This window comes from Trachinotus anak, unplaced genomic scaffold (genome assembly GCF_046630095.1).
Source record: "Trachinotus anak isolate AG129_WGS33_773 ecotype Australia unplaced genomic scaffold, CSIRO_AGI_Tana_v1 ptg000014l, whole genome shotgun sequence".
In the NCBI taxonomy this organism is placed as follows: Eukaryota; Metazoa; Chordata; class Actinopteri; order Carangiformes; family Carangidae; genus Trachinotus; species Trachinotus anak.
In genome coordinates this window covers 14,145,093-14,159,096 of record NW_027273865.1, presented here as the reverse complement: position 1 = coordinate 14,159,096, position 14,004 = coordinate 14,145,093, and the positions used below count along the sequence as shown (strand labels likewise).

At 40.1% G+C, this 14,004-nt stretch overlaps 2 protein-coding genes across 5 annotated transcripts in view; one reads left to right on the top strand and one right to left on the bottom strand.

Moving 5' to 3' along the window:
* The window catches only part of calm3a (calmodulin 3a (phosphorylase kinase, delta)), a 224,889-nt gene that overhangs the window by 175,127 nt on the left and 35,758 nt on the right, over nt 1-14,004 (bottom strand). The gene's annotated exons all lie outside the window — the stretch shown is intronic.
* LOC139632300 (proton-coupled zinc antiporter SLC30A1) lies at nt 4,039-13,413 on the top strand. 4 transcript variants are annotated; one of them, XM_071497172.1, is made up of 7 exons: nt 4,039-4,460; nt 5,401-5,479; nt 7,156-7,839; nt 9,275-9,595; nt 10,331-10,608; nt 11,320-11,507; nt 12,761-13,413. In XM_071497172.1, exons 1-7 carry the CDS (start codon nt 4,362-4,364, stop codon nt 13,047-13,049), a joined length of 1,938 nt encoding a protein of 645 aa, XP_071353273.1. In that variant the 5' UTR covers nt 4,039-4,361; the 3' UTR covers nt 13,050-13,413. The 4 variants fall into 4 exon arrangements, with proteins under 4 accessions (XP_071353273.1, XP_071353275.1, XP_071353276.1 ...); XM_071497174.1 differs by lacking the exon at nt 5,401-5,479 and having other exon boundaries at nt 4,053-4,460; nt 12,761-13,409; XM_071497175.1 differs by lacking the exons at nt 4,039-4,460; nt 5,401-5,479 and adding an exon at nt 5,571-5,653 and having other exon boundaries at nt 12,761-13,409.

Genomic DNA, 14,004 nt, shown 5'->3' with positions numbered 1-14,004 from the left:
CTGTTTTTGTATCTAACCTCTGTTTCTTTCAGAAATAACGTCACAATACTAGCACTAAAGCTTTGTTTGCAGAATTACTGTAAGTTAACTAGATTCCCAGTGATAAATAGTGTTCACGTCAAGATCCAAGTCATTACAATTTGGACATTTTTTCTGAAAGCTCCACTACATGTGACACAGTATTTATTAATACAAACCTGACTGAAATCAAAGGAAATGTGGACACCTCACATAAACCAAAGCCTATTTGTCAACGTAATCAAACCCACATTAAATGGATATGATGATGTATTGTTAATTAAAGCAGGGTTTTATTTTCACTCACACTCCATAATCATACCAGATTTGATTTGTCAGATGACATGCATGATCAAGGGTTGTTTCATGGGAATCACGGCATAAAAATGCTCTAAATGTTAGCATCAACATGCTAACATTTTGATAATGTTAACCATGTCCAACATTTTAGTTCAGCATGTTAACATGCTAATTTAAAACAAACAAAACTTTGGCAGGTGTTTGGTCATAAACCAAAGTAATGGATAAATTGAAAGTTTGTCCTTAACGTGGCGCTAGATTGAAAGTCAGGGGACAACCAAAGTCATTTGTGGCAATACATCCAGTCGTTGTTGAGATATTGTACTGAAAACTGCAAATGTAGGCCTGCTGGTGCCAGGTCAGGGGATCACCAATCATCAGGATTCTTCAACACCATGAGCCATGTCTGTGTAAAATTTTGTGGTATTTCCTCTGTTGCTGACATATTTTAGTCTGGAGCAAAGTGGTGGACCAGCTGACATTGCTGGTAGAGCCACATCGCTGTAAATGTAAATTTTCAAAAGCAGCTCTTTCCAGAAAGTGGTTCCCAGCCTGTGGAACCGGGAATCACAAATGATCACAAGTTAAATCTAGAGAAACAAATGTTAAGAAAATCTGTCAATTTTTCAGATGTTCCACCAATTTTTTGCTTTTGTTGTGATCATTTTTGGAAAATTGTAGATTTCATGTCTTTTTAAAAACATTCAAATAAAACAGAGAAATAAAATCACTTTGGTTGAACTTACAAGCAGATATTGCCTCCGTTTAAGTCGTCAGAAGCCAAAAAGAAGTTTATGCAGAAACTTCCCCTCAGCTGGTGTGACGTGGTGGTGAGGGGTGAGGGGGTTCACGTCTCCTGGGTGGAGGGTGTGTAGCTGTGGCAGGGAGTCGAGTACAGTGTGGGAGCTCTGCTCTGTACGTCTCCTCTGAAGGAATTCCAGACCACACTAATCCACTCCTGCACTATAAGCTTCAATAATACAAGAGATTGTGGGAAAGTCAGAAGTTATTAAAAAGTGATTTTTAATGACCCTTCAATACTTCCATGACCCCAATGAGCCCCTAACATGTAACAGGGTCCTTCGTTTTTATAACTAAAGCAGCGATTGCCAGTCTTTCGTCTGTACGACTAACCTAAACCATTCTATTTCCAACCATTTTGCCTATGACCCCTCAAAATGAAGCAATGTCTACTGTGGCAACTCTGAAGATTAGATATGTGCAACAAATTTGTTTTCCAATCACTTTTTGGAAAGATATGCAATTGCTACATAGATTATGTGTACGGATGATGTTCTTTCTGAGTGAGGGATGGTAGCAAGAGCACTTTGGTTAAGGTTTGTTAAAGATTGTGTTTCCATTAAATGGAAACATGTTGTGTCTTGTGTTTCAAATCACTGTTCAGTTATTCAATCTTTCACTAACTTTAAGTAAGAGCTGGTTAAGGTCTAAGGATAGAGGGTGTCATATGATGTACAGATTGTAAAGTCCCCTTGGGCAATGTCCATGCTTTTCATGCTTTGGTTGCTATGTGCATATGTTGTAGGAAAACAAATGAAAGGCATAGTAAGTGAATTTTTAAAAACATTTCCTCCTTTGACTTGTGAGGAGTTCAACCAGTAATTTACAGATCATTATATAGGATTTTTTTAGAGTCTAGCCACAATAAAGCTAACTGGTTATTTTACAAGAAGAAGCAACAATTAAAAAGATTGTTAATGAAGCAGGATTGTGTTAGTTGGTTTGGTTTAGCTTAGAGACTGGCTGGTTGCCAGGCAACCTCGCATTGACCACAAAACTTCCCAGGGCTGGCAGGAGGACTGATGAGGCCCTGAGGCCAGCTGTTTCCCCCTGTTTCCAGTCTTCATGCAAAGCTAAGCTAACCATCTGCGGAAGGTACCTTCATACTTAGCGTACAGACATGAGAATGGTATTGATCAATCAATCGTCTCATCTAATTCCCTGCAAGAAAGCAAATAAGTGTATTTCACAAAATGTGAGACTATTTCTTTAATCATCCTGAAGGATGGTTTCTCTGCTTTAATGTGGACAGCCTCCTCCACTCCTGTTTCAAACCTGCCCGTCCTCCCTATCCAACATATGTGCACTCAAAGGAGTGTCCCTCCTTCAGATGAAGGTAAACTGCTGAGTCTTGAGGAGTTGGCCCTCCTGTGTTGAGCCATGTGTTTGTCTAATGGTTGTTTAGTTTTTAGCAAGTTAGTGAAACTGAACAAACGTGTTTGAGCCATGCATTTGTTAAAGGGTTGTTTAGTGTCACCGAGTGTTTTTTTTTTTCCTCCTAAATTAATTGATAGTGTGTTTGGAGCAAATGTTATTGTGAGTGATTTGAAATGATTGTGTTACAAAGATGCACTGCAGTCTGTTTTAAGTTTACCCAACGCATCCATACTGCAAAAGAAAACCATCTGTCTCGTATCACATTCCTGTACAATCACAAACACAAACCGACCACGCACTGAGTGTAGTTTGCTGTTGTCATTGTGGCTTTTGAAGACTTTCTGTTCCGTCTGGACTCTGGGCACAGAAACACTGTGACACTTCTGTGGCTTCTTGAAACTCAGAACAATTCATGTGAGCATCACTGGATCTTGGTTTTATTGCAGAGGTGGGGAACCTGTAAAATTCTGGTTGAAATAAAGCATTTGCTAATGTTCCGTTTGCTTCCTGTTTTCTCTTGTTTGTAACTCATCGTATAGCCAGGGGATCTCCTGAGGGCTGTCTCTGCACACATCGGTATGAAGCATGTGATTGTGCACCTCAGGGTGAACAGTTGAAGAGTGCCTCAATGCGAAGTGTTCTTTATGTGAAAGTGGTTTTGTTAGATCCGCAGACACCGGACAGCGAGACAGTTTAGTTTCCTCAGCTGACAGTAAGAAGCTGGAGTTTATTTGATACTGATTTGACTTCATGTTGTTTTCATGAACATGAAGCAAAATGTTGCAAGAAACAGAAATTGCAGGTGAACAATGCTGAAATGACTATTTAATTAATCAGTTGATTAAAAAACAATTTACCTCCAACAATTTTGATAAGTGATCACATTGTTCATTTTCAAGCAGAAATATCACAAACTTGTGGAGTGTGAAGGTTCAATCTTAACTTTGGAAACAGCAAAAAAACAATGAGATGTGGCTGAAAGTGTGATGAAATGTGTGATAAGATTCGTCTTCATCAGCAGTGGTTAGTTTCAAATGTATTATCAGTCATGGAATTGAAGTGCTGTACTTAAACACAATTTTATTTACTTGTATGTTACTTGAGTATTTTGCATTTTATGCTACTTTGGAAATGTACTTTTTATTTTTACTCCACTGCGTTTTATTTGACAGCTATACTTTACTTTATCACTTTATTCCAGACCCATAGGTCCATATCAGTTACAAAATGAAAATAAAAGTAGATAATAGTTACTTTTCAGACTAAGCTTTTTCTTACAAAACATATTATCATCCTATAAGATATGATGTATTGTTATAGAATAAATTGCCCAATGGTATATAAAGTTCTCAGAAGTAATAGGGTTTTTAAGTATGACTACATATACTGTGTATAATGTATATACTGAGGGTAATGCAAAAAGTCAACATCCTCGGTCATGGAATAAAGAGCAGCAGGTATATTGCAGGGTACAGTTCACCCTTGAATTAGTGTATTATAAACAAAATTGTCATTAAAATGTTAGTCAGTCCGTCATAAACTTTGGATTGTTTGAGAACCCGCTGGTACACAGCAGCTCGATGGCGCACCAGAAACTGATTCACTCACTCAACCATCCAGCATCAAACAGCAGATGGACACAGTTAGCAGCTAGCTGGCGAACATAGTGGAGCATTAGCAGCTAAACAGACAGGTATTTTTCTCAGGAGTTAATGGAGACCAGACCAGAGTTAAAACACAGAGCAAATATTGGACTTCTTTGCCAAACCACAACTCCAAATAAATGCTATGTGTCTTCAGATTATTCTGCTGCCTTCAAGAGACCAAAAAAAAATCAATCATAGCGGCTTTAAAGAGATTCCCCAATGGTAAAGGAACAGGCAGTGCTGCTGAAATTCAGCTTTGTGGGCGCTAAAAGTTTCGCCAGGCTGCAAGGTCGCTTCTCTTTCTGCGTGGGGGCAGTGGTAAGTGATCAAATGCTTCCTCGCTGGGTCTTTCCTTGGGCTTAGCTGTGCCTCAGGAATGTGCTGGCACGCTGGTAGAACAGTAGGGATTTATCCGTGGTGTCAGCCCCTATCTGGCCTGTTGATTCGCAGTCCAGTGGACTGCAACAAACCCTTGCACGCTGGCACACATGAGCAGGGGCTGATGGGACTTCAGCATCATTTGTGGGATCACAAGTGCTAAGAGAGGGACAGAGAGGGTGCACCACTGCAACAGAGCCTGATAGCACCAGCACATGCAAAATTAGACAGCAGCAAATTGCCAAAATCCAGTGGTATCAATCTCTAACAGCTATACAAAAGAAACTGGATTTGCTTGAGGCTTTCGAAGATGTTGTAACTGATAGTTAGAGCTGAAGAAGACTTTTGGATGAGAGGTGAAGATGTCCTCAAGAACATCAAGCATGTCTGCTTGTCTTCATGTAGCTCTTAGAGATACCATGACCTGGATGACCGATAGCCTCAAAGAGAGACAGTGTAACTTTTGGAAGGAATTCCCCCACCACGAGCTGAATTCACTCACTTGAATTGCTCACTTCAGTAGCCTATGCTCAGCGTGACCAGTAGCATATGATGGCTAATATCATTAAATGTATGTATTTTAAGATTTGCCATTGTCCTGTAATTTGCCGTGCGTGACCACCATGGCTTCTAAACAGCAAAGATTTTCATACGGTCGCTTCATGTACTCCATAGTATCACATTTATATTCTTTATCAGCTCATCCCAGCCCTTCCTTTAATTGAAGCTGTGTCATGTTTACTCTGAAGTAAAGAGAAATAAAATTTCAAACTCAATATTCTGGATGTCCTGTGCATCATTTCCCCATCATTAAAATGCAGTTGTGTCTCTGAACAGTGTTTTACTGACCTTTCTATTTACTGTCCCACCTGTAGAGCAGAGGGTTTGGAGAGGGGAGTGGTATAAAGAGCCTGTTGCAAATATTTCCCTGCAGCACAGTGACCACATCAAATTTCATGGTAGGCTATGCTGTAATAATACTGTCCCATAACTTTCACCCACCTATGAACTCAAGATTGCTTGTTCTATGTATTCTACATGTGTTAACCAGCCTGAACAGTGACTCCATGTAATGCATCTGTAGCACTGCACTGGCTGCAAACATCCCAAACATACTTTCAGGGCTAATAAAGGTAAGTCTGACGTTATGTAATCTGCTCATGTTATGCTGACAGCACGAGTGGGGATTTAATGAGTGAAAATCTGCTCGGAGACTGCGTGTGAGGGTGGGTGGGCTGTAGGACCGTCCACTGGAGGTATTTTCTCCCACCATCGAGCTGAATGCAAACGAGCACAACTTAGGGGAGGACGACCCCCCCCCCCCAGCTCACATGACTGCGATCAGAGCAGAGGAGGAGTGTGGAGGGACAGGGAGAGGGAGAGATGGTCAGCACGGCGGATGACACTCTTCTGACTTCGGCGAACAGATCACATCCGAGGACTCGACTCTCCTTTGACTGCTGGCCGAGGGTCGTTCACTTTTCCGGGGTAATTGAGCTTTAGACTGAAAGGAAAAAAAACAAACAAAAAAAAAAAAAAGCAACCCTAGACTGTTGCATCTGTTGCGTTTTTGCAGCTTGTGCAGATAGTTTGTTGTGTGTTACATGTACATGCTGGTTGATTCATGACTTACAGTGCGAGAGTGTGAGAGTGTGGAGAGTAGCAATATCACAGGGTAGAAAAAGTCCTGCAAAAAAGTAATAATGAATAATGTATTGTATGTATAATGTACGGAATAATGTATTTGTATTGTTGGATTATAATTACTAATGCATCATGGTAACGCTGGTAAATGTAGGGCTAATTTTAATAGCTTTTTATACTGCTGAATTCCCCCGCGGATTAATACATCTTATCTTAACCTGCTGTATACTAATAGGCAATGGGTTATTTGTTGATTATATTTTTATTATTAATGTGAACCTGCACAATAACGTTATTAACGTTATGTCGTGGCCTGGAAATATGAAGAAACAGAAAATAGTCTGTGCTGAAATACAGTTTTTAGGTACCGTAAGTATTGTCTTTTACACCAGTTTAAACTACTCCACCACACTTCAGGGGGAAAGATTATACTTTTCCCTGACTACATTTATCTGACAACTGTATAAAGAACATTTAAAAAGTAAAAAAAAACATTAGATTTACAGTGAATAACGGTGTTGACAATGTTTGATACTTTCTCTGAAAAGAATGACTGAAACTTTGTAACTGTGAAATCTTTGTAGTACTGATGGCAGCCATGAAACAGTCCCTAACTAGGACTTGCAGCACCTAACAGTTTCATCATTATTAACAGAATTTCACACAAAAACTTTGCATACAAACAAACAACAAAGAGACTTGACAGGGATCCCTTAAATTTGGTTATTAATTATGAATTGTGTGAGCGTGTACTGAGCAGACAGACTCATCAGTGCTGCATGGTAAGAAAACTGTGCAATGGAGACACTGTTTCTTAACAACCTCAAACAAACCAAGCTTTGGCACTTTTCTACGGCAATTTCTTATTGCTTATCATCAGTCATATACTCTGATACTAATAGCAGTATCGACACATCAGTTCTCATTCAAGCTTTCTCTGCACGTCAAACAAATAAATAATGAGCCTTATGCGTGCTCTTTATACTCTCAGTTGCAGGTATGAGGGTGCTACACTGGTGCATGCTGGGAATGACCATCCTGCTGCTGGTGTGCGAGGTCGCCATCAGTCAGCTCTGCAACTCCCTCATCACCCTGGTGGACGGTTTCCACACGCTCTTCGTCCTCATGCGCATGGCTCTTCCTGCTCCTCAGACTGCAGGCATAATAAAACCTCCACCCTCCTGGCTGGACTCCCCTGCATCTCTGCATGCTTCCTCCTCTCCAGCAGCACCTCCTTCCACCCTGCCTGCAGAGCCGTCCATCAAACCCCACACAGCCCCCACTGGGTCATCTACTCCAGATCAACCTCCCGCTCCTCAGCCTAAACATGAAACAGCCTCACCACTTAACTCTTGTCAGCTCTCCTCCCCAACAACCTCTCCTCCAGCTCTTGGCTGTGGTGTCTCCTACGCCAACAGCAGGATTCAGGCTGTGGGGGCTTTCATGTCCAGTCTCCTCCTGGCCTCTCTGAGCATCTCTTACTTAATAGAAATCATCAGCTTTTCCCTGGAGCCACACCCGGTGCATCGCCCCCTGCTGCTTGTGGTGATCGGAGCTGTCAGTCTGCTTCATAAAATACTTGTGCTCCGACTGAATTGGGGTCAGCTGCACGACGAGAGGGACAAAGCCAGCGGGCAGCCACAGCCTGAATCTCACCTTGAAGTGAACCACAAAGGTAACATTACCCATGGATTCACACTGAGAACTGATTATCCTAATACACAAACATGCAGTTCAACAACTTAGTGAAAATAGCAGTTTGTTTTGTCTTTAAATCAACTAGAAAGTGATCATTAACTTCGGCACTTGGTATTCAAAGAACTTGTGCAGGAAGATATAAAACGCCCTGTGTTATGTTTTTGTGGAATAATATTTGGTATCTTTCGGGGCATTTGCCCCGAATGCAGATAGGGCAGTGAGTGTGAGAAAATGTGGATGCTAAAAAAAGTTTTGATTTGCCATCCAAAAATGAGACTTCAGGATTAAGTATGTTTTAGAGAAGTTTATAGAAGTGCTGACTGACCACATCTAACAGCAAAAGTGTTTATAACTGTTCTCCCTCTTTTTTTTTTTTTTTTTTTGGCCAGTGTCTCCTTAAAGCACTCGTGGTCTTACACTTTCACACATTGTTCACACAAAAATGCAATGAAAGTTGTACAAAGATTGAAAAAAGTTCACTCAAGACAGCACCTCCGCACAGCTGCTTGTCAGATTTTGTTTAGTTACAAAAAAATCTCAGATGCAGCCTTGCCAGTTGCAACTTGGGGGGAACCAAACAACGTTCTCATGGGAGGTCACGTGAATCCTGCACATTCATAGCTTTTAAACTACAAGCAATAAACTTAAAACTACTATTTTAATCAGGGTCTGTCATCTTGAGATTTGACTTTAAACGAACAGTCTGACATTTTGGGAAACTTGAGAAAATGAAGCTACAGCAGCCAGTTAGCTTCGCTCAGCATAAGGACAGGAAACATGGGGAAACAGCGAGTAAGGCTCCATCCGACGCCAACGACCTCCATCTGCCAGCCCCTGTAAGGCTCAATAATTAACACGTTCAACACATCACTTATTATTATTGATTATCAATTTGTACAATAGCCACTATAAAAAACAACTATTTGTTAGGTGTTTTCCCTTGTTTCTATGCTCGATGCTAAGCTAAGCTAACAGGATGCCAGTTGTGGGCTCATATTAATATCGATATGACATAAGTTTTGATCCTAATGCATGAGCTAAAATACAATCTGAGATACAGTCATTAGTTGTTTAATGTGTGGTGACCAGACTTAAACCCTAATGTGAGATTGTTGTTGTATTTATTAACTGTGGGATTTGTAGCAGCTCAAAATGATGCATGAAACTGAAACATAATCAGTATCTTAAAAGAACTAAGATGCTACCAAAATTACCAATTACTTAGTCAGTGTAAAAGCAGAGGCTTGTACTGGCGTTATATAACAATAATCTTACTACAGAAGAACCAGTCCAGGCGATGATGTTGCTCTGACAGATTTCTCTTTGAAGACGCTTCCAAGTGTATATTCAGCTGTAAGGAACATCAAACAGTATCCATGTTTGTTTTTCATTCCTCTGTTCGATTCCCACAGTTTTGGCTGAAGAGGAAACCAAAGGGGTGGCTGAGCAGGGGCAAGTCCTGGATGACGTTAGCCGAGTCCAATCTGCTGTGGACGATGTGTTCCACAACGGGGCACTTGTCCTCTGTAACCCAGGAACCTCTAGCGTCTCCTACACTGACTCCAAAAGCTCACAACAAGAGCCAGAGGTTCACCTGCATGCCGACGCTCCGCAGGACAGCCTGGACCATGAAGTCATGAGCGGTGTTGCAGACCTGAAGGCTTTCAAGTGTGAGGGTCCATCAAAAGACATCACAGAGTTTTCAATTGACAATACAAGCATGGGACATCTTGGTAAGAGAGTTTAGATCCTTGTACTGTTGAAAGAAAAAAAAAAGAAAAAAAAATTTTAATTCAATGCAATGTTTTTTTTAAATATTTGTGTTTCATATGTGACCAGATATGTTAGAAGTGAGGTTATTTTAACAATTATATTTATCAATTACTGTTTTACATGAACTAAATACTGGCAGAACAATCTCACAGTCTATTAGTAGCTGTTCAGGACTTTCCCTGATTATTATATTTCCGTGTTATGCTTAATCCTGTATATATGCATATATGTATATAATGTTAAAGGAAATTTAAACATCTACAATTTCATGGCAACAGGGCAAACTTCATCTGCTGAGGAAGATCATGTGGTCTGAATGAAAGCTCCAGGACAGCTACTGATGCACTTTGTGTTGGGATTGTTTCACTAAGTGCTGTTTCCACTTTTTAATTACGAATTAATTGATGTTGAGACGTAGAGCATAACTGTGAGACACATCTCACTGCATTGTACATACATTTGCCATACTGCAATACACAAATGTTTATATCAAAAATATACTTATACTAATATTGTGATACCAATTCTAGTATTTTATATATCTCTCAGATTTCAAATCACAGTGTGAAAAAGACTCAACCTGTTTCCAGAAAGCAAAATCACATGAAATATCTTTTTTTCTTTTGTTTTTTTTTGATAGATCTGATTCCATGTGTAAAGAAAGTCATGTTTTATTGTTTTTTTTCCCATTTCAGACAGTCAAAATGCTTCTAAAACCTCACCAGTCTGCAAATCATCACATCACATTGACAGCCCTGTACCAAGCAGCCAGCGGACAGTCTGCCTCCTGTCTTTCGTCTTTGTCATTCAGGGCCTTTTTACTGCCCTTCTGGCTCTGATCAACAGCCTGGTGATGCTGCTGGTGGGCCCACGGTGCAGGCACAGCTCTGGCGCCTGTAGCCTCCTGGTTTACGTGGATCCTGGTCTCTCTCTGCTGGCTGTGATTACACTGATCACCATAGCTGCGCCACAGGTCAGGCTCTGTGTGTTTATGTCAGTCCATTTAGTTTGAAGGATGGCTGAAGCTCTCGATCAAGACCAAGTTAGTTCAACCCACTAATTACAAGAAACCTAGAAAGGATCAGTTGTAGAAGAAAAATGTATCCTTTAGATTACAATCCATAAATTACCAATAAAGGCAATAATAAAAGGAACAGTGGGATAACACTGTTGATGTTGAAAGTGAAAGTGGGAAAAAAGTGATATATTTACAAAAACTTTGAAATTGCATGTATAACTGCACCGTAAGAAGTTTTTAAATATGGACTGCATAATTTTCAATATAGTTTTAATGTTTATTGTTGTCATTGCTGGGAAACAAAACATTCGGCTTTGTCTGGGAAGAAGCGTGTGCCTTTATAGCTATAACTACAAAATTATTTACAGTTTTTTTAAGGTTGTGTTTCTGTTTTTAAAATGATGATTAAATACTGGGCTGGAAAATGAAGTGTTTTTTGTAGTGTAGCTACATTGAAAGGACATATCGACTAAGCCTGCTGGTACCTTCTTTTTACCTTGTTATTATTCAATATGTGTGACATAAAAAAAAGTAGTTACAGTCTAGTTTAGTTTAAGGTTCACCTGAATGCTATTCTATTAGGTCTTCGGTAAGTATTTATTTATGCTGTCCATATTTGCTACAGCTGACTGTTTCCACTGTTTCAATGACACATCTCCCCTCCAGGTGCACAGGTATGGACTGCTGCTGCTACAGGCCACACCTCCTCACATCTGTGTGTCTGATCTTGGACGAAGGATTGCTAGTGTTGCTGGAGTGCAGGCTGTGCACGAACTCCACGTGTGGCAGTTAACAGAAACATTCACGGTCGCCTCTGTCCATGTGCACTGCCACGCTGGGTTTCCAGTACACAGGTGAACTGGAAAAGTTTGATAATCAACCTATTCTTTAGATTTTAGGGATGTTCTTCTTTACTGCCGCCCCAACTGGAGATTTTATTTAAATGGTACATGGACTGCATTTAGTTTTCAACCTGTGCAGTGCCTTTCAAAGCTTCTCATTCACCCATGCACACACACACACATCGTTGCCGGTTTTATATGATATGTCTGTTTTTGGGTGACCTGATAGGAGCAGGAGTCACTCTTTCCTGCGTGTCAAATAATAAAGGCATAACATGGCCAAAAAAGAGATATAATTATTTTTCTGTTCACGGCCAAAAAAGAGATATATGTTTAATTCAAACTTGCAATGATTCTCTTTTTTTTGGCCGTTTGAGCATAGAGCAACAAGCTGTGAACACAACACTGACATATAATCAACCGTATATAGGATATATAGGTATATCAGGATGGACATGTTAGCAAACAGTTGCCCGTCTACACACCAACTAGACATGGGGCAGCATTACTGTTCATTGAATGGTTTCCTTTCGGCTCAGTTTTTAGTCTTCATCAAGTCATGATAAAGATATCTGGTTCTTCACCAGCTTAAAGCTCAACAATGTCCACCAGCTAAAAGCAAACTTTGTAAGTAGCGCACAGATGAGAGCAGTGAGAGTTAACCAGCACGGTAAAGATTAAAGACGCTGAAATGAATAGAGATGAGAGGAGCTGCAGAGTCGAGTGATAATTCTCCGTGGGCTCATCATCACAAGGGGCCCATTTTACATCGCACAGGTCATTTAATCCATTACCAATATAAAACTTTTGATTCGTACAGCTTGTCTTGCCTGGTGTGGTTTTAAATTTTGAGGATCAAGTTGGCAAGGTTGTTATCTACAGCAGCGTCTTGCTGCCACACCATGACAAAAAATATCTGCTCAATTTCTTGTTACTCTGAGAAAATCTGTCTTTTCCACATTATTTTTATTTTATATTGACACATTTTTCTTGTCACTTCTTGTCAACTAATCACTTTCTTATTATTACACAAACATAACCGATCTCATTAAAACAAGAACAATAAGAAATTAATTATAACACGTCTCCCAGCTCACACTGGGCCACAGGTGTTATCCACCCTGGCCCCTGGACAGGTCACCAGTCTATCACAGGGCTGACACATCCAGACAGATGATCCTACTGAGTATTTATCATATACTGGTTTTGGTCCAGTTTGAAAACAATGTATTTTGTTAATGCAGAATCATTTCATGTATGTCCAGGTGTGCTGATCTGATGTCGGGGGTTACTAAGGTGCTGCGGGGTGTAGGCGTGAACTGCTGCACCATTCAGCCAGAGTTTGCTTCAGGCTCTGGGTGCTCCCCTGTTGTCAACAGAGACAACCCCTCCCTACCAGTGTACCTGCCCTGCAGCCTCAGCTGTGGGAAGAGCTGTACTGAAAACATGTGCTGCTCCCCCCTACAAGAGGAGACCAGAAGTCTGCTGGCAGCACCAGCTGGGGAAACAAAGGAAGAGCCTCAGACACTCATCATAGAGAACACGTTCCTCTGACTGTCTATTTTAACCAACGAATTACACTGCAGGAAAATAAAACAAAACACTGTCTGCACATTACTAGGGAGTGTTTTGTTAGTTTTATGACATTAACAAGGTAATATACCAAAGATTTGTGTCTAATGTCAAGTGAAACTCTAAAAAAATAGATCTAGTGGTGCTTCATTTGTATCTGGAATCTCTGTATTGTCTGTCATGTATATCTAAAATATAACAATTAATAATACTTAAGTGTCTCTATTCATTTTATATAATATCATCTTTTTTGATCCCACACAGTGAAACTGAAGTGTCACACTGCAAAAGGAACTACAATATATCTATAAGTGCTTTAATACTCTGTACAGCTGGAGCAACTTCACCAATTAGGATTTTACATACAAAACATATGAAGACCTTATGAAGTGTGGTGCATTGTTATAAATCGGACTTACCAATAGTATATAATATATAGTAGTATATATAGTATATGGTATTAATGCTGAAATGACGAGTTATTAATCAATTAGTCAATTCAACAGAATTTATTAGAACTATTTTAATCGTTTAAGACATTTTTTATGCAGAAAATTAAAACATTTCTTGGTCCCGGCGTCTAAAAAGTAATGTTACACCTCGGCCTTTCCTGCCGTTTAATGCCAATCTGGATATGTGCGTGGTCCGTGGATGAATATAATTATTTTTCTGTTCACGCTGTATAATGAAAAATGCCAGTTATCTGTTACCTGAACAGACGCGATCTGGTTCCACCTTTTTATTTCCACTGTAGCCAATCAAAACGCGTCTGCTTTGCATAAAACACCACGGACTCAACTATATGTGCCTCTTATTGTATTTATCCGACAGACATCTTTGCTTTAGAGTATCCAGCATGTGTACACGATATGTAAGTATGTTTGATAAATGAATACCTAACGAAAACTCACGGTAGTGATCTTTGTTGACACCCTGA

What these genes read in the sequence shown, in the direction of transcription:
- LOC139632300 (XM_071497172.1), top strand. Translation starts at nt 4,362, where the DNA reads ATGGTAAAGGAACAGGCAGTGCTGCTGAAATTCAGCTTTGTGGGCGCT. An exon ending in TGACCACATCAAATTTCATG is followed by an intron (nt 5,480 to 7,155) that starts GTAGGCTATGCT and finishes TTATACTCTCAG; the next exon opens with TTGCAGGTATGAGGGTGCTA. An exon ending in TCACCATAGCTGCGCCACAG is followed by an intron (nt 10,609 to 11,319) that starts GTCAGGCTCTGT and finishes TCTCCCCTCCAG; the next exon opens with GTGCACAGGTATGGACTGCT.